General features: G+C 44.6%; 4 protein-coding genes across 4 annotated transcripts; all 4 read left to right on the top strand.

Annotated features, from left to right (window-relative positions):
- Nucleotides 1-6,124: 6,124 nt before the first annotated feature.
- On the top strand, nt 6,125-6,952 carry LOC141407122 (histone H3.X-like). Its single transcript, XM_073995079.1, has one exon. The coding sequence runs from the start codon at nt 6,125-6,127 to the stop codon at nt 6,533-6,535; it is 411 nt and encodes a 136-aa protein (XP_073851180.1). The 3' UTR covers nt 6,536-6,952.
- A 1,610-nt stretch (nt 6,953-8,562) lies between these two features.
- Nucleotides 8,563-9,229, top strand: LOC141407121 (TATA-box-binding protein-associated factor 11-like protein 12). Its single transcript, XM_073995078.1, has one exon. It carries the CDS (start codon nt 8,666-8,668, stop codon nt 9,227-9,229), a length of 564 nt encoding a protein of 187 aa, XP_073851179.1. The 5' UTR covers nt 8,563-8,665.
- Nucleotides 9,230-11,139: 1,910 nt separating this feature from the next.
- Nucleotides 11,140-12,841, top strand: LOC135971239 (TATA-box-binding protein-associated factor 11-like protein 12). Its single transcript, XM_065546120.1, has 2 exons — nt 11,140-11,410; nt 11,638-12,841. The coding sequence occupies exon 2, from the start codon at nt 11,740-11,742 to the stop codon at nt 12,301-12,303; it is 564 nt and encodes a 187-aa protein (XP_065402192.1). The 5' UTR covers nt 11,140-11,410; nt 11,638-11,739; the 3' UTR covers nt 12,304-12,841.
- A 6,358-nt stretch (nt 12,842-19,199) lies between these two features.
- LOC141407120 (histone H3.X) lies at nt 19,200-19,965 on the top strand. Its single transcript, XM_073995077.1, has one exon. The coding sequence runs from the start codon at nt 19,200-19,202 to the stop codon at nt 19,608-19,610; it is 411 nt and encodes a 136-aa protein (XP_073851178.1). The 3' UTR covers nt 19,611-19,965.
- Nucleotides 19,966-20,214: the final 249 nt, after the last annotated feature.

The following is a 20,214-nucleotide window of genomic DNA, read 5'->3' as shown; positions in this document are numbered from 1 at the left end:
TTCAATGCTCATATGTATTTTCGTGACTCATCACAAGAACAGTTAAACTGTTAAACTGTTTTCCAAACTGCAGAAATAAAAATAAAATCACAAAGCATTTTTTTCTCTAAGTTGACTCTTCTCCTATTCCTGCCTACTGTGCTTTCTGTCAGCAAGTGATGCTTTACTTTTTTAATATGTAATATAGTATCAATGCTTCATGGAAGTCTAGAGAGACGGAAACCAATTCCAAAACACCTTTCCTCAACCAGTCATTTGTAATGGTCGTATGTGCGGTTCAAAAGACACAGGGAAAGCCTATGGATACTTCACGTTTGCTACACATGGTGATATTACCAGTACTTCCAGAGACACTGAAATTTAGTTCAAAACATTGCTTTAGAGTATTCTTGATTCTATTATTCCTTCTACTGATGATCCACTCAGAAAATCAAACCTGAGTACAGAGACATTGGAGAAGTTATTAAAATATCAGACAAATAGGTTCATCACGAGTTACAAAGCTCTTCCATCCTCTACTTGTACATACTCTGCTTTCCATTTATTATGGAAAAGAGTAATTTTTCATTATACAATAAAGACCTGAGATTTATTATGGAATCACTGTGAACCTTCCCAGCACAGCTCCCAGATATCCACGGTGCTATTTCAGTCTTTTTACCTTTGCCATGTGCCCCCTGAATCACAGAGTATAAGCAAAAAGGATGTAAAATCCCCCAGGTTCAGCTGTAATATTGAATGGAGAGTAACATGTACTCTTTCTTCCTGCAGCCAAAGATACCCCCATAAAATATAGTTTTATTTCCTCAGACACTCAGCTTTTGCTCTTAAACTAATACTTATTGTACATAGAATATGTCTTTGGGTACTACACAAATTTCTAAACTTTACCAAGTATGGGAAATTCTGTTTCATACCTCCATATTCTGACATTGTTTAGCTTTCCTTTTATTTTACCAACTTCCGTGTAAAGGCGTATAACAAGTTAGACCAGTGTGTCTTAGAGAGACACAAGGAGGGTACAGGTTCTTGGAAGAACTGATGGAGATGGGAGGGCTCTCTCAGGAATTAAAGTGCTTGAGCAACCAAAAGAAGTAAGATCCAAGAGACTTCATATCTCCCAGTCTTTAGATTGCTGTCACCTCATTCCTTTCCCATGGCATTGAGCAATCTTGGAAGCTGTATTCTGGCAGACGTGGCAGGTCTAGCACTTTCTGAACACTAGAGGAAAAGAGAACCTGGCCCAAGCAGCCTGATTTGGAGACAAGCATCTGCAGAGAACAGTACCAGTCATTGCACACACAAGCTTCGAACATTTTTCTGGCCCCTCATAGAACTCAATACTTTGAGTGGGGTCTGAGTAAAGCTGACCTGAAATTCCCATCAAGGTCTCAGAGGTCAGCTCAGGAGCAGGAACACAGCATTGTTTTCGCAGAGAGGAAAACTGGATTAGCTGAGAAGGTTCAGTGTAATTACACCTGACTTTTTTTTTTTTTTTTTTTTCACTTTAAGTTTTGGGAGTCATCTGTAGAACGTGCAGGTTTGTTACAAAGGTATACATGTGCCGTAGTGGTTTGCTGCACCTATCAACCCATTATCTAGGCTTGAAACCCCACATGCTTTGGATATTTGTCCTAATGCTCTCCCTTCCCTTGCCTCCCTCCCCCTGACAGGCCACGATGTATGATACTCCCCTCTCTGTGTCCATGTGTTCTCATTGATCAACTCCCACTTATGAGTGAGAACATGTGGTGTTTGGTTTTCTGTACCTGTGCTAGTTTGCTGAGAATGATGGTTTCCAGTGTCATCCATGTCACCATAAAGAACAGGAACTCATTCTTTTTTATGGCTGCGTAGTATTCCATGGTGTATATATGCCACATTTCCTTTATCCAGTCTATCATTGATGGGCATTTGAGTTGGTTCCAAGTCTTTGCTATTGTAAACTGTGCTGCAATAAACATACATGTGTATGTGTCTTTATAGTAGAATGATTTGTAATCCTTGGATATATACCCAGTAATGAGATTGCGGGGTTCAATGGTATTTCCGGTTCTAGATCCTTGAGGAATTGCCACACTGTCTTCCATAATGGTTGAACTAATTTATACTCTCACAGACATTGTAAAAGTGTTTCTATGTCTCCACAGCCTTGCCAACATCTGTTGTTTCCTGACTTTGTAATAATTACATACTAAATCTTCTCAATATATAATATCATATGGCCACAGCTCTCAAGAAAGAAATCTGTAGAAAGTGGTTTCTTTCCAGGAGAAATCTTTGACAGCTTTCATGGCTGATTATATTACATGTTAATGACAATAAAGTTTTTCCTGGAGCTTCATTACTATTCTTAAAGACTATCTCATAATGTACATTTGGAGACTGCCTAGAAAAATGTGGTCTCTGATTGGATGCTGGTAAAGTGGTGACAAGACACCTAACAAAGTGAGTATACTTGACTGTTTTCCATCATTTTCTATTTTGGAATAAGCTTAACATCCTCAGTGCCTGCCTTTGCCCCTCACAAGTAATTAGCGTATGCCTAAATAAAGTTTAAGCAAGCTAGCTCCACTATTCACAAGCACATATTATCTAGGGTCTAGTCTTTAGAAGTATAAAGTTCAAAGCTTCAAAGTACAACCGGCCAGGTGTGGTGGCTCACGTCTGTAATCCCGGCACTTTGGGAGGCCAAGGCAGGCAGATCACGAGGTCAGGAGATGGAGACCATTCTACCTAACACGGTGAAACCCCGTTTCTACTAAAAAAATACAAAAAAAATAGCTGGGCATGGTGGCGGGGGCCTGTAGTCCCAGCTACTCGGGAGGCTGAGGCAGGAGAATGGCGTGAACCTGGGGGGTGGAGTTTGCAGTGAGCCGAGATTGTGCCACTGCACTCCAGACTGGGCGACAGAGTCACACTCTGTCTAAAAAAAAAAAAATGTACAACTACATAAAAAGATATATCCAAACTAGAAAGGTTTAAATGATAAATTGATGGATTTGTGTTTCCTATGGAAGAGGGAACAAAGCACAGTGCTAATATACATATATTACTTAGTTTAAAGATAGGAAAGCATGAATCTTTTTATTTTCTCTGTAGTTTGCCTTGTGACATTACCACTCAGAGAGATGTTGATACTTCACTTTTCTAGTGTTTACTGATTTCAAGACAAGGTGATGATATTGAATCTCCTTAGGAGCCACCCTGATACTGGAACTCCATTTTATTGTGGTTATACATTTGTTACCGTTTATCTTATATTCATGGTATTGGATCAATTACACATCGGTATAATTACAAATAATGTTCAAATACACAAAATACTTAATGGTCAAATCCTACACTGAGAGGGAATTTTATTTTTAATTTTTGTGTTCTTATTATAGAATAATTTGGAAAATAAAGTAACAATTGAATTTTATCTTGTATGAAAATGTATTGCCATCATATGTATATCTGTTTTAGAGAAGCACAAAACAGAAACAAACATGTTATTTCGGCCATAAACCTAGTTTACAATGGGGCCAATTCCTTGGAGGTGAAGGCGTGGAAAGGAGTGCCCAGATTAGACGGGGTATCTGGGGTCTGTGCTTCTCTCAGTTTTCCATGCGGCTCCTAGAGTGTGTTACCATTCTAACATCATCACATATCACTCCCTGACATGAAACAGTCTTGGTAGGAAAGTAAAAAGAGTCATTTTCAAGAAGAAAACTGTTTTTCAACTTCACTTTTATTTTTACAAGCTGGAAAAGAGGTGCTTGATTCCCCAGGAAAAGCTACGGAAACGTGCTAAATGTTTACAAGGGCAACTACTCCAGTACTCTTAGAAAGCCCAGGACCTTAAGGATAGAGTATTGTAAGGGAGGACTTTGTTGTATCTCCTTAAAATCACATATGAGCAAAAATCCTAAGTTATATCCACTTCAAGATTCCGTGTGAATCCACCATAGTCTCCTAAAAGGGTTTCTTTCTTCTCTCTAAAAACAGTTCCCTGTCCACAGGAGGCTCAAGGTCCATGTACCTTTGTTCTTCCAACTAGGAAGCCCTAGAACAATGCCTGCTCATACATGGACCTCAGGGACCCAAATATGATGATGATGACGCTGACGGTGATTGTTATTTTCTTGAGCCAGGGTCTCCCTCTGCCAGCCAGGTAGGAGAGCAGTGGCTCCATCTCAGCTCACTGGGATCTCCACCTCCATAGCTCAAGAGATCCTCCTACCTCAGCCTCTGGAGTAGCTGAAAGAGCAGGCACCAACCACCACATTTAGCTTTTTTTTTTTCCCACTTTAATTGTAGAGAGGAAGTTCCATCATGTTGCCCAGGATGGTCTGGAACGCCTGAGTTTAAGTGATCCGCCAACCCCGCTCTCCCAAAATGCTCTCTGTCGCCTATAGTCCCAGCTACTCAGGAGGCTGAGGCACGAGAATGGCGTGAACCCGGTAGGCGGAGCTTGCAGTGAGCCGAGACCGCGCCATTGCACTCCAGACTGGACAACAGAACTAGACTCCGTCTGAAAAAAAAAAAAAAAAAGAGGAAATATAGACAATGAGATGTATCTATTTTAAATATGAATAAATAAATCAGTAGTTGAGTGGTTGCAAGGGACCAACGGGGAAGGAAAAGTGCAGAGAGTGGATACAGTGCATTTGTACGGAAGTGAAACTAGTCCATAGAATACAATAACGGTGGACACGTGTAATTATGCCTTTGCTCGGATCCATGGAATATACAACAGCCAAGTGAATCCCAAGAAGAGCTATGGTCTTGGAGTCAGAGTGACGTGTCAGTGTAGGCTAAATGATTGTAGCCAAAGTCCCAATCTAGGAGAGAAAGTTGATAATAAGGGGGCCTATGAATATGTTGGGGGAGAGGATATCTGTAACCTCTGTTCCTTTTGCCCCATTTTGGCATGAACCTAAAGGTTTTCTATGAAATGAGCTCTATTTTTAAAACAGTAATGTAAACTTATTTTGTGAGTGTTGATTATCCTGGAATTTCCTGTTTGGTGCGTGATATATGCATTGCATACATGGGCATTAAATTTCTACTACAAGTATCAGAGAAGCCTGTTAACCGTGTATTGAAATAGGGGCCTTTTGTTTGTGTGTTGTCTCTTCTGCTTTGCCTTTTCTCATGGAGCCAAAGGTATGAAGGTAGCAGCTGTGGCCTCGGTTCAGCAGCAGCTCAGTAAACTCAGGGTCTTCACTGGGCCTCATGGCATTTCCAATGTTGGAAAATGGAAACAAAGCTCAGCCCCAGTACCAAGGTAAGAAAAAAAACAGGCGGCCTCAGTGACAGGCCCATAGGACCAGTTGATCAAAAAGCCACACCTTCGCCTGAAGGCTACCCGCAGATTCCCATGAATGTCACTTTGGGAGAGAAAAATGCCCCCAAGAGCATCCCTGTTAGAGGTTTTCTATCTTTCCCTCCCCGTTTCACCTCATCTTCCGGGAACCTGAGAGACACCTCATGATCGCACTTTTGGTGTTTTGCAGCAGTCACCAATGTCGTGTAACATGCAACTTTACTCATATGTCTTTTTCATTGTAATGACTTCCATGTAAACTTTCAGAATCTCCTTGGAACCCAGAATTTTATCTAACTCGCACCTACCATCCCTCCCATGATGCACACAGCAGAGGTTCCTCCCTCCCTGGGGGTGTGTGCAGAATCCGGGGACTTGATTGGGTTTTCACAGCCCTGGTGAGATTGAGGATCTAGTGAAGCAAGGAATACAATGGAAGGTAGCAGGGAGGGCCTAATGCAATCATCTGAGCTCCTTATAAGAGGCAGGGCTTTACCGAGACCACAGAGATCTCCAGTCAGAAAGAGACTGCCTGCGAGGGAGATTCCTGGCTGCTGCTGTGTAGACCAAGGAAACCCACGACACTCCAGGAAGACTAGAAGCCCGGCCTCCGACCCACAGACCTGAGAGCTGGTAAGTCTGGGGCTGGGTTTGCAGGGACTAAGTGTGTGGGAGAGTCGTGCGCATGGACCTCAACTCACAGGCTCTCTGAATCCTGTCCACAGCACCACTGCCCTCGTTTTCAGACGCCAGCACCGCCTGCAGCAGGCCAGGCTCAGCCCAAGGAGAGCGGAGAGGCTAAGACCCCGAAACATGGCTCGCACCAAGCAGACCGCCCGGAAAGCCACCAACTGGCAGGCCCCCAGGAAGCCCCTGGCCACCCAAGCAGCCGCCAAAAGGGCGCCGCCTAGAGGAGGGATCAAGAAGCCTCACCGCTACAAGCCTGGCACCCAGGCGCTGCGGGAAATCAGAAAGTACCAGAAGTCCACGCAGCTGCTCCTGCGCAAGCTGCCTTTCCAGTGCCTGGTGCGCGAGATCGCTCAGGTCATCAGCCTGGACCTGCGCTTCCAGAGCGCGGCCATTGGCGCCCTGCAGGAGGCCAGCGAGGCCTACCTGGTGAACCTCTTTGAAGACACCAACCTGTGTGCCATCCATGCCAGACGTGTCACAATTATGCCCAGAGACATGCAGCTGGCCCGCCGCATCCGCGGAGAGGGTGCTTAAGAGCCCACGCTCCTGGGAAACGTTGCACTCTAGAGGACTTCTTTTCTATTTGGTTGTGTTTTCTTTTTTCTCTTCCCCCTGTAACTGGTAGTTCTGATGTGAGAAGTTTTGTTCTGTTTTGGTTTCTTTTCCCTCCTGGGGTCCAAAGGTAGCTAAGCATAGGATTGCCAGTGGAAACGTAGGCAGAAATCAGGTGGCGGTTGTGTCTGTGTGTGCTTCTGTTAGGAAACGTCTCATCTACCTTGAGGCTCCCAAGGCACTAGTGTCAAGTGGAAATGTGTCTGTGAGCAAGTTTCAGTTCAACTCTGTAAAATTATAAAGAAATCTGTTTCTTTCTTTACTATGTCTGCATATGGGTTCCGTAAACAAAGTAAATTTCTTATTAATGAGAGCTAAAAGATGTTTATTGCATTTTATGAAACAGTAGATTCCAGGTATACTTGGAGGTTTTATGTATGCAACTGTGTTTTCAATGTTCCCTGTCTCCTGTGATGTTTCCACTAGTTTGCTATGAAAATACGTTAAACTTCATTGTCTACAATTTGAATAAACTCTGTATTTACAAATTACTGCACATTGTGGAAGCAGTGTGAGTAGAATCCAGTGGAGTAAATCTGTATGTTGAAGGGAGTCAGAGGCACCCATTGGGAGTCTGATGCAGTCCATCTCTGGTGGCCTATATCCCGGAGTGTGGTCATTGTCTTGGTTGGAATGGTCAAGGCCTTGGTCACGCAGGTTGTAGAAGAGGCTCTGGACATGTGTGAGATTTGAAAAAGAGATGCCCCTGAGAAAGCTTGCCTGCACATTTAAGTTTAAGGGCCACATTTTTATCAAGTACAAAAAATTATGTGATTTTCAGCCCAAGACGAGAAAAGTAATCCTGTTCCTGAGGGAAGAAGTACTGGCTCCGTCTTCCCAAAGCTTAACCCGGCGTGGTGGTGTGCACATTGGTTCCTAGCTACTCTGGAGGCTGAGGCAGGAGAATCGCTTGAGACCAGAAGGTGGAGGTTGCAGTGCGTTGAGATCAGACCACTGCAATCCATCCTGGGGCGCAGAGCGAGACTCTGTCTGAAAGATAAATAAGTAACTAAATACATAAACAAATAAAATAAAATTGAAATAATATTTTCAAATTCTCCTCACCCAGCCCAGTTTCCTTTCAGAGCATCTCATAAACCACTCGTTTCCCTATGAGTTAGACATTTTTTTCTCAGACATTTAAATGTTCTAATGTGCCACTTCATAAAATGTCTCATTTTTACTGTAAATGTTTTGTTGTGGTTGTTGTTGTGAGACGTGAACTTTACGATTCTGTGAGGAAGACAGAATTCTGAAATGCCCCCTGCATTTCCTGCCCCTCAGAGACTCGCCCTCCATCTGCCCCTACCTTGAGTGTGGGCGGAGCCATGAATTGAGGAGCCGCCCAAATCCCTGATTAGATTAAGGATACCCTGAACCAATAGCTGTTAAGGGCTGGGTCTAATTCAATCATCTGAACTCTTTATAAGGGACTGAACCTCCCTGAGATTCCATTCCCTGAGGGAGATTCCTCAGCACTGGCTGTGCAGACCCAGGGAGCCCCACAGCGCAGACCCGGTCAACACCTGTAGGAGCCGAGAGCATCCTCCCAGCAGCAGGCAGAACAAACAAGTGGGCCTGAATTCTGCCACCAACTCGAATCAGATCGAAGCCAGACTCTTCTCAGGTGAAGGCAACGACCACACAGTCAGACCCATCCTGGAGGTCCCTCGTGTGACTCTGAGCAGGAGGCAGTCACTTGGCTCAGTAGAACTTCTGACCTGTGAGTTGGGGTTTGTTTTAAAGACCCCAAATTTGTGAGAATTTATTATACATTGATCTAAAACTCATATACTCTCCATACACAAATTTCTTCACATTGCGGAAGTGAGAAAACCAGTGTGTGTGTTTGTGTGTGGGAGCGGGAGGCAGGGAGCTGTGTCCAGTTGTGGCTAAACTGTGCCTCAGAGAAACACAGCAGCCAAAATCTTTGGAAGGTTCTCGTTGCAGATCCATAATCAAACCACCCCAGCCGGAACTTCCGCCTCTACAGCGCTGTCAGAGAGCAGACCTGAATCCCACCCGGGCAGGCAAGCAGGTGTGTCTGCTGAGATGTTCGCCATGCCCCGAGGTCTGAAGGGCAGCAACATGGATGGAATCCCTGAGGACCTAGATGGGAACTTGGAAGAACCCAGGTTTCAGAAAGGTGAGCTCAGGAGTCAGGATGTCATGGACCTCACGGAAGGTGACAATGAAGCCTCAGCCTCAGCTCCTCCTGCAGCCAAAAGACTGAAAACAGACACCAAAGGAAAGAAGGAGAGGAAGCCCACCGTGGATGCAGAGGAGGCTCGGAGGATGAGCACCCTGCTGTCCGCCATGTCTGAGGAGCAGCTGGCCCGCTATGAAGTGTGTCGCGGGTCAGCTTTCCCAAAAGCACGCGTTGCACATCTGATGCGGTCTATCAGTGGCAGCTCGGTGTCTGAGAACACGGCCATTGCCATGGCTGGAATAGCCAAGGTCTTGGTTGGAGAGGTGGTGGAAGAGGCCCTGGACGTGTGTGAGATGTGGGGAGAAACGCCCCCGCTTCAGCCCAAGCATTTAAGGGAGGCTGTTCGCAGGTTAAAGCGCAAGGGCCTCTTCCCCAACAGCAACGACGGAAAAACCATGTTCTTTTAGGCCCACGGCCAGAGGGACAGGTGTGGTCCTGAAGGGAGAAGTACTGCATCCATCTTCCCATGACGGGACCGTGTTTGCTGGAGCTTCTGCATCTCAGTCCACCCTGCGTTTACGTAGAACTTTAACATCTTTCACAAACTGACATTTGTCTTCCCCAGATGAGGACAGTGACTTGTTTCATAATCACTTTGACTAAATATTTCTGCTTCCTAGGGCATAGAGAGGCATCTTTCTGTGTCTGCCTAGTTGGAAGAAGATGGGTGCACGGGCCTTCAGTTGTTTGTGGGCAGGGAGATGCTTTCAGAGGGGGACACGTCTTCCAGGGGACTTGTATGGTTTTATGCTGAAGCCTGGAGTTGCTGTGTCTTAACTTTGACGATTAGGTCTGGTTTCAATCAATGCAGCCTGCGGAGACTTTTCTCTTGTGTTATTCTGCCCTGGAGGCTGTGCCTGAGCAGGAGCCCTGCAATTGTTGTCCTTGTATGTCGTTTACATTCTTGTATGGATTTTTTTGATTCATCATTGAACTGTTTCCAAACTGAAGAAATAAAAACAAAATTACAAAGCGTTATTTTCTCTTATTTGACTCTTCTCATATACATTCCTCCCTCCTTTGCTTTATGTCGGCAAGTGGTCATCTACATTATTGGCAATTAACATAGCGTAGGAGAATTTTATAAGACTAGAGAGCGAGGAACAGAGTACGAAAACCACCTGTCTGTGAACACCCATTTGTAATGATCATATCTGCACTTTAAAAGACACAAATAGAGAGAGCTTATTGATCCTTCAGGTTTGCTTCATGTGGTCATATTACCAGTGCTTCTATAGGCACCCAAATTTAGTTTAAAACACTGTCACAGAGCATCTTGATTTTACGCTTTCTATAGGCCATCTGCGCAGAAAATCGAAACTGAGTACAGCAACGTAGAAAAGAAATTATTGACATATGGAACAAAGTAGGTTCATCAGAAGGTATAAAGTCATCCCACAGTCTCCTTGTATATACTCTACTTTACCTTTATTGTGTTCCAGATTACCTTTATTATATGGAACAAAGTAGGTTCATCAGGAGTTATAAAGTTATCCCAACGTCTGTTTATACATACTCTCCTTTACCTTTATTATGGCAAAGAAGACTTTTCCATCTTAAAATAAAGATCTGAGATTTATTATCAAATCATTGTGAACATTCCCATTCACTTTGGGAATCCAAGGGGGACAGATCACTTGAAGTCAGCAGTTCAAGACCATCCTGGCCAACATGGTGAAACCTTGCCTCTACTTTAAAAAACACAAAGATTAACCCGGCGTGGTGGTGTGCACATTGATTCCTAGCTACTCTGGAGGCTGAGGCAGGAGAATCGCTTGAGACCAGAAGGTGGAGGTTGCAGTGCGTTGAGATCAGACCACTGCAATCCATCCTGGGGCGCAGAGCGAGACTCTGTCTGAAAGATAAATAAGTAACTAAATACATAAACAAATAAAATAAAATTGAAATGATATTTTCAAATTCCCCTCACCCAGCCCAGTTTCCTTTCAGAGTATCTCATAAACCACTCGTTTCCCTATGAGTTAGACATTTTTTTCTCAGACATTTAAATGTTCTAATGTGCCACTTCATAAAATGTCTCATTTTTACTGTAAATGTTTTGTTGTGGTTGTTGTTGTGAGACGTGAACTTTACGATTCTGTGAGGAAGACAGAATTCTGAAATGCCCCCTGCATTTCCTGCCCCTCAGAGACTCGCCCTCCATCTGCCCCTACCTTGAGTGTGGGCGGAGCCATGAATTGAGGAGCCGCCCAAATCCCTGATTAGATTAAGGATACCCTGAACCAATAGCTGTTAAGGGCTGGGTCTAATTCAATCATCTGAACTCTTTATAAGGGACTGAACCTCCCTGAGATTCCATTCCCTGAGGGAGATTCCTCAGCACTGGCTGTGCAGACCCAGGGAGCCCCACAGCGCAGACCCGGTCAACACCTGTAGGAGCCGAGAGCATCCTCCCAGCAGCAGGCAGAACAAACAAGTGGGCCTGAATTCTGCCACCAACTCGAATCAGATCGAAGCCAGACTCTTCTCAGGTGAAGGCAACGACCACACAGTCAGACCCATCCTGGAGGTCCCTCGTGTGACTCTGAGCAGGAGGCAGTCACTTGGCTCAGTAGAACTTCTGACCTGTGAGTTGGGGTTTGTTTTAAAGACCCCAAATTTGTGAGAATTTATTATACATTGATCTAAAACTCATATACTCTCCATACACAAATTTCTTCACATTGCGGAAGTGAGAAAACCAGTGTGTGTGTTTGTGTGTGGGAGCGGGAGGCAGGGAGCTGTGTCCAGTTGTGGCTAAACTGTGCCTCAGAGAAACACAGCAGCCAAAATCTTTGGAAGGTTCTCGTTGCAGATCCATAATCAAACCACCCCAGCCGGAACTTCCGCCTCTACAGCGCTGTCAGAGAGCAGACCTGAATCCCACCCGGGCAGGCAAGCAGGTGTGTCTGCTGAGATGTTCGCCGTGCCCCGAGGTCTGAAGGGCAGCAACATGGATGGAATCCCTGAGGTCCTAGATGGGAACTTGGAAGAACCCAGGTTTCAGGAAAGTGAGCTCAGGAGTCAGGATGTCATGGGCCTCACGGAAGGTGACAATGAAGCCTCAGCCTCAGCTCCTCCTGCAGCCAAAAGACTGAAAACAGACACCAAAGGAAAGAAGGAGAGGAAGCCCACCGTGGATGCAGAGGAGGCTCGGAGGATGAGCACCCTGCTGTCCGCCATGTCTGAGGAGCAGCTGGCCCGCTATGAAGTGTGTCGTGGGTCAGCTTTCCCAAAAGCACGCGTTGCACATCTGATGCGGTCTATCAGTGGCAGCTCGGTGTCTGAGAACACGGCCATTGCCATGGCTGGAATAGCCAAGGTCTTGGTTGGAGAGGTGGTGGAAGAGGCCCTGGACGTGTGTGAGATGTGGGGAGAAACGCCCCCGCTTCAGCCCAAGCATTTAAGGGAGGCTGTTCGCAGGTTAAAGCGCAAGGGCCTCTTCCCCAACAGCAACGACGGAAAAACCATGTTCTTTTAGGCCCACGGCCAGAGGGACAGGTCTGTTCGTGAAGGAAGAAGTACCGTATCCATCTTCCCATGACGGGACCGTGTTTGCTGGAGCTTCTGCATGTCAGTCTACCCTGGATTTACCCTCAATCTTGATGTCTTACAATGTGAAGTTGGCCTTACCTAGATGAAGAGAACAGATTTTCATAGTAGCCTTGGCTAAATGTTTGGGCCTCCAAGGGCATATTGAAGCATTTTTCTACGTCTTTCTAGTTGGAGGAAAAAAGGTGCCTGGGCCTTGAGCATCCTGTGGACAGGTAGCTGCCTTCAGAGAGGCAAGGCCTTTCCAAGAGATTTGTATGGTTTCATTCGGAAGCCTGGTGTTGCTGTGTCTTAGCTTGTATGCTTATGTCTGGGTTTCCGTAAGTGAAGCTTCCAGAAATATTTCCCAATTGTTGTCCTTCTGCGTATTTTCAATGCTCATATGTATTTTCGTGACTCATCACAAGAACAGTTAAACTGTTAAACTGTTTTCCAAACTGCAGAAATAAAAATAAAATCACAAAGCATTTTTTTCTCTAAGTTGACTCTTCTCCTATTCCTGCCTACTGTGCTTTCTGTCAGCAAGTGATGCTTTACTTTTTTAATATGTAATATAGTATCAATGCTTCATGGAAGTCTAGAGAGACGGAAACCAATTCCAAAACACCTTTCCTCAACCAGTCATTTGTAATGGTCGTATGTGCGGTTCAAAAGACACAGGGAAAGCCTATGGATACTTCACGTTTGCTACACATGGTGATATTACCAGTACTTCCAGAGACACTGAAATTTAGTTCAAAACATTGCTTTAGAGTATTCTTGATTCTATTATTCCTTCTACTGATGATCCACTCAGAAAATCAAACCTGAGTACAGAGACATTGGAGAAGTTATTAAAATATCAGACAAATAGGTTCATCACGAGTTACAAAGCTCTTCCATCCTCTACTTGTACATACTCTGCTTTCCATTTATTATGGAAAAGAGTAATTTTTCATTATACAATAAAGACCTGAGATTTATTATGGAATCACTGTGAACCTTCCCAGCACAGCTCCCAGATATCCACGGTGCTATTTCAGTCTTTTTACCTTTGCCATGTGCCCCCTGAATCACAGAGTATAAGCAAAAAGGATGTAAAATCCCCCAGGTTCAGCTGTAATATTGAATGGAGAGTAACATGTACTCTTTCTTCCTGCAGCCAAAGATACCCCCATAAAATATAGTTTTATTTCCTCAGACACTCAGCTTTTGCTCTTAAACTAATACGTATTGTACATAGAATATGTCTTTGGGTATTACACAAATTTCTAAACTTTACCAAGTATGGGAAATTCTGTTTCATACCTCCATATTCTGACATTGTTTAGCTTTCCTTTTATTTTACCAACTTCCGTGTAAAGGCGTATAACAAGTTAGACCAGTGTGTCTTAGAGAGACACAAGGAGGGTACAGGTTCTTGGAAGAACTGATGGAGATGGGAGGGCTCTCTCAGGAATTAAAGTGCTTGAGCAACCAAAAGAAGTAAGATCCAAGAGACTTCATATCTCCCAGTCTTTAGATTGCTGTCACCTCATTCCTTTCCCATGGCATTGAGCAATCTTGGAAGCTGTATTCTGGCAGACGTGGCAGGTCTAGCACTTTCTGAACACTAGAGGAAAAGAGAACCTGGCCCAAGCAGCCTGATTTGGAGACAAGCATCTGCAGAGAACAGTACCAGTCATTGCACACACAAGCTTCGAACATTTTTCTGGCCCCTCATAGAACTCAATACTTTGAGTGGGGTCTGAGTAAAGCTGACCTGAAATTCCCATCAAGGTCTCAGAGGTCAGCTCAGGAGCAGGAACACAGCATTGTTTTCGCAGAGAGGAAAACTGGATTAGCTGAGAAGGTTCAGTGTAATTACACCTGGCTTTTTTTTTTTTTTTTTTTTTTCACTTTAAGTTTTGGGAGTCATCTGTAGAACGTGCAGGTTTGTTACAAAGGTATACATGTGCCGTAGTGGTTTGCTGCACCTATCAACCCATTATCTAGGCTTGAAACCCCACATGCTTTGGATATTTGTCCTAATGCTCTCCCTTCCCTTGCCTCCCTCCCCCTGACAGGCCACGGTGTATGATACTCCCCTCTCTGTGTCCATGTGTTCTCATTGATCAACTCCCACTTATGAGTGAGAACATGTGGTGTTTGGTTTTCTGTACCTGTGCTAGTTTGCTGAGAATGATGGTTTCCAGTGTCATCCATGTCACCATAAAGAACACGAACTCATTCTTTTTTATGGCTGCGTAGTATTCCATGGTGTATATATGCCACATTTCCTTTATCCAGTCTATCATTGATGGGCATTTGAGTTGGTTCCAAGTCTTTGCTATTGTAAACTGGGCTGCAATAAACATACATGTGTATGTGTCTTTATAGTAGAATGATTTGTAATCCTTGGATATACACCCAGTAATGAGATTGCAGGGTTCAATGGTATTTCCGGTTCTAGATCCTTGAGGAATTGCCACACTGTCTTCCATAATGGTTGAACTAATTTATACTCTCACAGACATTGTAAAAGTGTTTCTTTTTTTTTTTTTTTTTTTTTTTTTTTTTTGAGACGGAGTCTCGCTCTGTCACCCAGGCTGGAGTGCAGTGGCCGGATCTCAGCTCACTGCAAGCTCCTCCTCTCGGGTTCACGCCATTCTCCTGCCTCAGCCTCCCGAGTAGCTGGGACTACAGGCGCCCGCAACTTCGCCCGGCTAGTTTTTTGTATTTTTTAGTAGAGACGGGGTTTCACCGTATTAGCCAGGATGGTCCCGATCTCCTGACCTCATGATCCGCCCATCTCGGCCTCCCAAAGTGCTGGGATTACAGGCTTGAGCCACCGCGCCCGGCCTGTAAATGTGTTTCTATGTCTCCACAGCCTTGCCAACATCTGTTGTTTCCTGACTTTGTAATAATTACATACTAAATCTTCTCAATATATAATATCATATGGCCACAGCTCTCAAGAAAGAAATCTGTAGAAAGTGGTTTCTTTCCAGGAGAAATCTTTGACAGCTTTCATGGCTGATTATATTACATGTTAATGACAATAAAGTTTTTCCTGGAACTTCATTACTATTCTTAAGACTATCTCATAATGTACATTTGGAGACTGCCTAGAAAAATGTGGTCTCTGATTGGATGCTGGTAAAGTGGTGGCAAGATACCTAACAAAGTGAGTATACTTGACTATTTTCCATCATTTACTATTTTGGGATAAGCTTAACATCCTCAGTGCCTGCCTTTGCCCCTCACAAGTAATTAGCGTATGCCTAAATAAAGTTTAAGCAAGCTAGCTCCACTATTCACAAGCACATATTATCTAGGGTCTAGTCTTTAGAAGTATAAAGTACAAAGCTTCAAAGTACAACTGGCCAGGTGTGGTGGCTCACGTCTGTAATCCCGGCACTTTGGGAGGCCAAGGCAGGCAGATCACGAGGTCAGGAGATGGAGACCATTCTACCTAACACGGTGAAACCCCGTTTCTACTAAAAAAATACAAAAAAAATAGCTGGGCATGGTGGCGGGGGCCTGTAGTCCCAGCTACTCGGGAGGCTGAGGCAGGAGAATGGCGTGAACCTGGGAGGTGGAGTTTGCAGTGAGCCGAGATTGTGCCACTGCACTCCAGACTGGGCGACAGAGTCACACTCTGTCTAAAAAAAAAAAAAATGTACAACTACATAAAAAGATGTATCCAAACTAGAAAGGTTTAAATGATAAATTGATGGATTTGTGTTTCCTATGGAAGAGGGAACAAAGCACAGTGCTAATATACATATATTACTTAGTTTGAAGATAGGAAAGCATGAATCTTTTTATTTTCTCTATAGTTTGCTTTGTGACATTACCACTCAGAGAGATGTTGATACTTCACTTTTCTAGTGTTTACTGATTTGAAGACAAGGTGATGATATTGAATCTCCTTAGGAGCCACCCTGATACTGGAACTCCATTTTATTGTGGTTATACATTTGTTACCGTTTATCTTATATTCATGGTATTGGATCAATTACACATCGCTATAATTACAAATAATGTTCAAATACACAAAATATTTAATGGTCAAATCCTACTCTGAGAGGGAATTTTATTTTTAATTTTTGTGTTCTTATAGAATAATTTGGAAAATAAAGTAACAATTGAATTTTATCTTGTATGAAAATGTATTGCCATCATATGTATATCTGTTTTAGAGAAGCACAAAACAGAAACAAACATGTTATTTCGGCCATAAACCTAGTTTACACTAGGGGCCAATTCCTTGGAGGTGAAGGCATGGAAAGGAGTGCCCAGATTAGACGGGGTATCTGGGGTCTGTGCTTCTCTCAGTTTTCCATGCGGCTCCTAGAGTGTGTTACCATTCTAACATCATCACATATCACTCCCTGACATGAAACAGTCTTGGTAGGAAAGTAAAAAGAGTCATTTTCAAGAAGAAAACTGTTTTTTAATTTCACTTTTATTTTTACAAGCTGGAAAAGAGGTGCTCGACTCCCCAGGAAAAGCTACGGAAAAGTGCTAAATGTTTACAAGGGCAACTACTCCAGTACTCTTAGAAAGCCCAGGACCTTCAGGATAGAGTATTGTAAGGGAGGACTTTGTTGTATCTCCTTAAAATCACATATGAGCAAAAATCCTAAGTTATATCCACTTCAGGATTCGGTGTGAATCCACCATAGTCTCCTAAAAGGGTTTCTTTCTTCTCTCTGAAAACAGTTCCCTGTCCACAGGAGGCTCAAGGTCCATGTACCTTTGTTCTTCCAACTAGGAAGCCCTAGAACAATGCCTGCTCATACATGGACCTCAGGGACCCAAATATGATGATGATGATGACGATGATGGTGATTGTTATTTTCTTGAGCCAGGGTCTCCCTCTGCCAGCCAGGTAGGAGAGCAGTAGCTCCATCTCAGCTCACTGGGATCTCCACCTCCAGAGCTCAAGAGATCCTCCTACCTCAGCCTCTGGAGTAGCTGAAAGAGCAGGCACCAACCACCACATTTAGCTTTTTTTTTTTCCACTTTAATTGTAGAGAGGAAGTTCCATCATGTTGCCCAGGATGGTCTGGAACGCCTGAGTTCAAGTGATCCGCCAACCCCGCTCTCCCAAAATGCTCTCTGTCGCCTATAGTCCCAGCTACTCAGGAGGCTGAGGCACGAGAATGGCGTGAACCCGGTAGGCGGAGCTTGCAGTGAGCCGAGACCGCGCCATTGCACTCCAGACTGGACAACAGAACTAGACTCCGTCTGAAAAAAAAAAAAAAAAAAAAGAGGAAATATAGACAATGAGATGTATCTATTTTAAATATGAATAAATAAATCAGTAGTTGAGTGGTTGCAAGGGACCAACGGGGAAGGAAAAGTGCAGAGAGTGGACACAGTGCATTTGTACGGAAGTGAAACTAGTCCATAGAATACAATAACGGTGGACACGTGTAATTATGCCTTTGCTCGGATCCATGGAATATACAACAGCCAAGTGAATCCTAAGAAGAGCTATGGTCTTGGAGTCAGAGTGACGTGTCAGTGTAGGCTAAATGATTGTAGCTAAAGTCCCAGTCTAGGAGAGAAAGTTGATAATAAGGGGGCCTATGAATATGTTGGGGGAGAGGATATCTGTAACCTCTGTTCCTTTTGCCCCATTTTGGCATGAACCTAAAGGTTTTCTATGAAATGAGCTCTATTTTTAAAACAGTAATGTAAACTTATTTTGTGAGTGTTGATTATCCTGGAATTTCCTGTTTGGTGCGTGATATATGCATTGCATACATGGGCATTAAATTTCTACTACAAGTATCAGAGAAGCCTGTTAACCGTGTATTGAAATAGGGGCCTTTTGTTTGTGTGTTGTTTCTTCTGCTTTGCCTTTTCTCATGGAGCCAAAGGTATGAAGGTAGCAGCTGTGGCCTCGGTTCAGCAGCAACTCAGTAAACTCAGGGTCTTCACTGGGCCTCATGGCATTTCCAAAGTTGGCAAATGGAAACAAAGCTCAGCCCCAGTACCAAGGTAAGAAAAAAAACAGGCGGCCTCAGTGACAGGCCCATAGGACCAGTTGATCAAAAAGCCACACCTTCGCCTGAAGGCTACCTGCAGATTCCCATGAATGTCACTTTGGGAGAGAAAAATGCCCCCAAGAGCATCCCTGTTAGAGGTTTTCTATCTTTCCCTCCCCGTTTCACCTCATCCTCCGGGAACCTGAGAGACACCTCATGATCGCACTTTTGGTGTTTTGCAGCAGTCACCAATGTCGTGTAACATGCAACTTTACTCATATGTCTTTTTCATTGTAATGACTTCCATGTAAACTTTCAGAATCTCCTTGGAACCCAGAATTTTATCTAACTCGCACCTACCATCCCTCCCATGATGCACACAGCAGAGGTTCCTCCCTCCCTGGGGGTGTGTGCAGAATCCGGGGACTTGATTGGGTTTTCACAGCCCTGGTGAGATTGAGGATCTAGTGAAGCAGGGAGTGCAATGGAAGGTAGCAGGGAGGGCCTAATGCAATCATCTGAGCTCCTTATAAGAGGCAGGGCTTTACCGAGACCACAGAGATCTCCAGTCAGAAAGAGACTGCCTGCGAGGGAGATTCCTGGCTGCTGCTGTGTAGACCAAGGAAACCCACGACACTCCAGGAAGACTAGAAGCCCGGCCTCCGACCCACAGACCTGAGAGCTGGTAAGTCTGGGGCTGGGTTTGCAGGGACTAAGTGTGTGGGAGAGTCGTGCGCATGGACCTCAACTCACAGACTCTCTGAATCCTGTCCACAGCACCACTGCCCTCGTTTTCAGACGCCAGCACCGCCTGCAGCAGGCCAGGCTCAGCCTAAGGAGATCGGAGAGGCTAAGACCCCGAAACATGGCTCGCACCAAGCAGACCGCCCGGAAAGCCACCAACTGGCAGGCCCCCAGGAAGCCCCTGGCCACCAAAGCAGCCGCCAAAAGGGCGCCGCCTAGAGGAGGGATCAAGAAGCCTCACCGCTACAAGCCTGGCACCCAGGCGCTGCGGGAAATCAGAAAGTACCAGAAGTCCACGCAGCTGCTCCTGCGCAAGCTGCCTTTCCAGTGCCTGGTGCGCGAGATCGCTCAGGTCATCAGCCTGGACCTGCGCTTCCAGAGCGCGGCCATTGGCGCCCTGCAGGAGGCCAGCGAGGCCTACCTGGTGAACCTCTTTGAAGACACCAACCTGTGTGCCATCCATGCCAGACGTGTCACAATTATGCCCAGAGACATGCAGCTGGCCCGCCGCATCCGCGGAGAGGGTGCTTAAGAGCCCACGCTCCTGGGAAACGTTGCACTCTAGAGGACTTCTTTTCTATTTGGTTGTGTTTTCTTTTTTCTCTTCCCCCTGTAACTGGTAGTTCTGATGTGAGAAGTTTTGTTCTGTTTTGGTTTCTTTTCCCTCCTGGGGTCCAAAGGTAGCTAAGCATAGGATTGCCAGTGGAAACGTAGGCAGAAATCAGGTGGCGGTTGTGTCTGTGTGTGCTTCTGTTAGGAAACGTCTCATCTACCTTGAGGCTCCCAAGGCACTAGTGTCAAGTGGAAATGTGTCTGTGAGCGAGTTTCAGTTCAACTCTGTAAAATTATAAAGAAATCTGTTTCTTTCTTTACTATGTCTGCATATGGGTTCCGTAAACAAAATAAATTTCTTATTAATGAGAGCTAAAAGGTGTTTATTGCATTTTATGAAACAGTAGATTCCAGGTATACTTGGAGGTTTTATGTATGCAACTGTGTTTTCAATGTTCCCTGTCTTCTGTGATGTTTCCACTAGTTTGCTATGAAAATACGTTAAACTTCATTGTCTACAATTTGAATAAACTCTGTATTTACAAATTACTGCACATTGTGGAAGCAGTGTGAGTAGAATCCAG

The sequence above is a fragment of the Macaca fascicularis genome, chromosome 6 (assembly GCF_037993035.2).
Source record: "Macaca fascicularis isolate 582-1 chromosome 6, T2T-MFA8v1.1".
In the NCBI taxonomy this organism is placed as follows: domain Eukaryota; kingdom Metazoa; phylum Chordata; class Mammalia; order Primates; family Cercopithecidae; genus Macaca; species Macaca fascicularis.
Note: the sequence above shows the minus strand (reverse complement) of the source record. Positions and strands in the feature narration are given on the sequence as shown.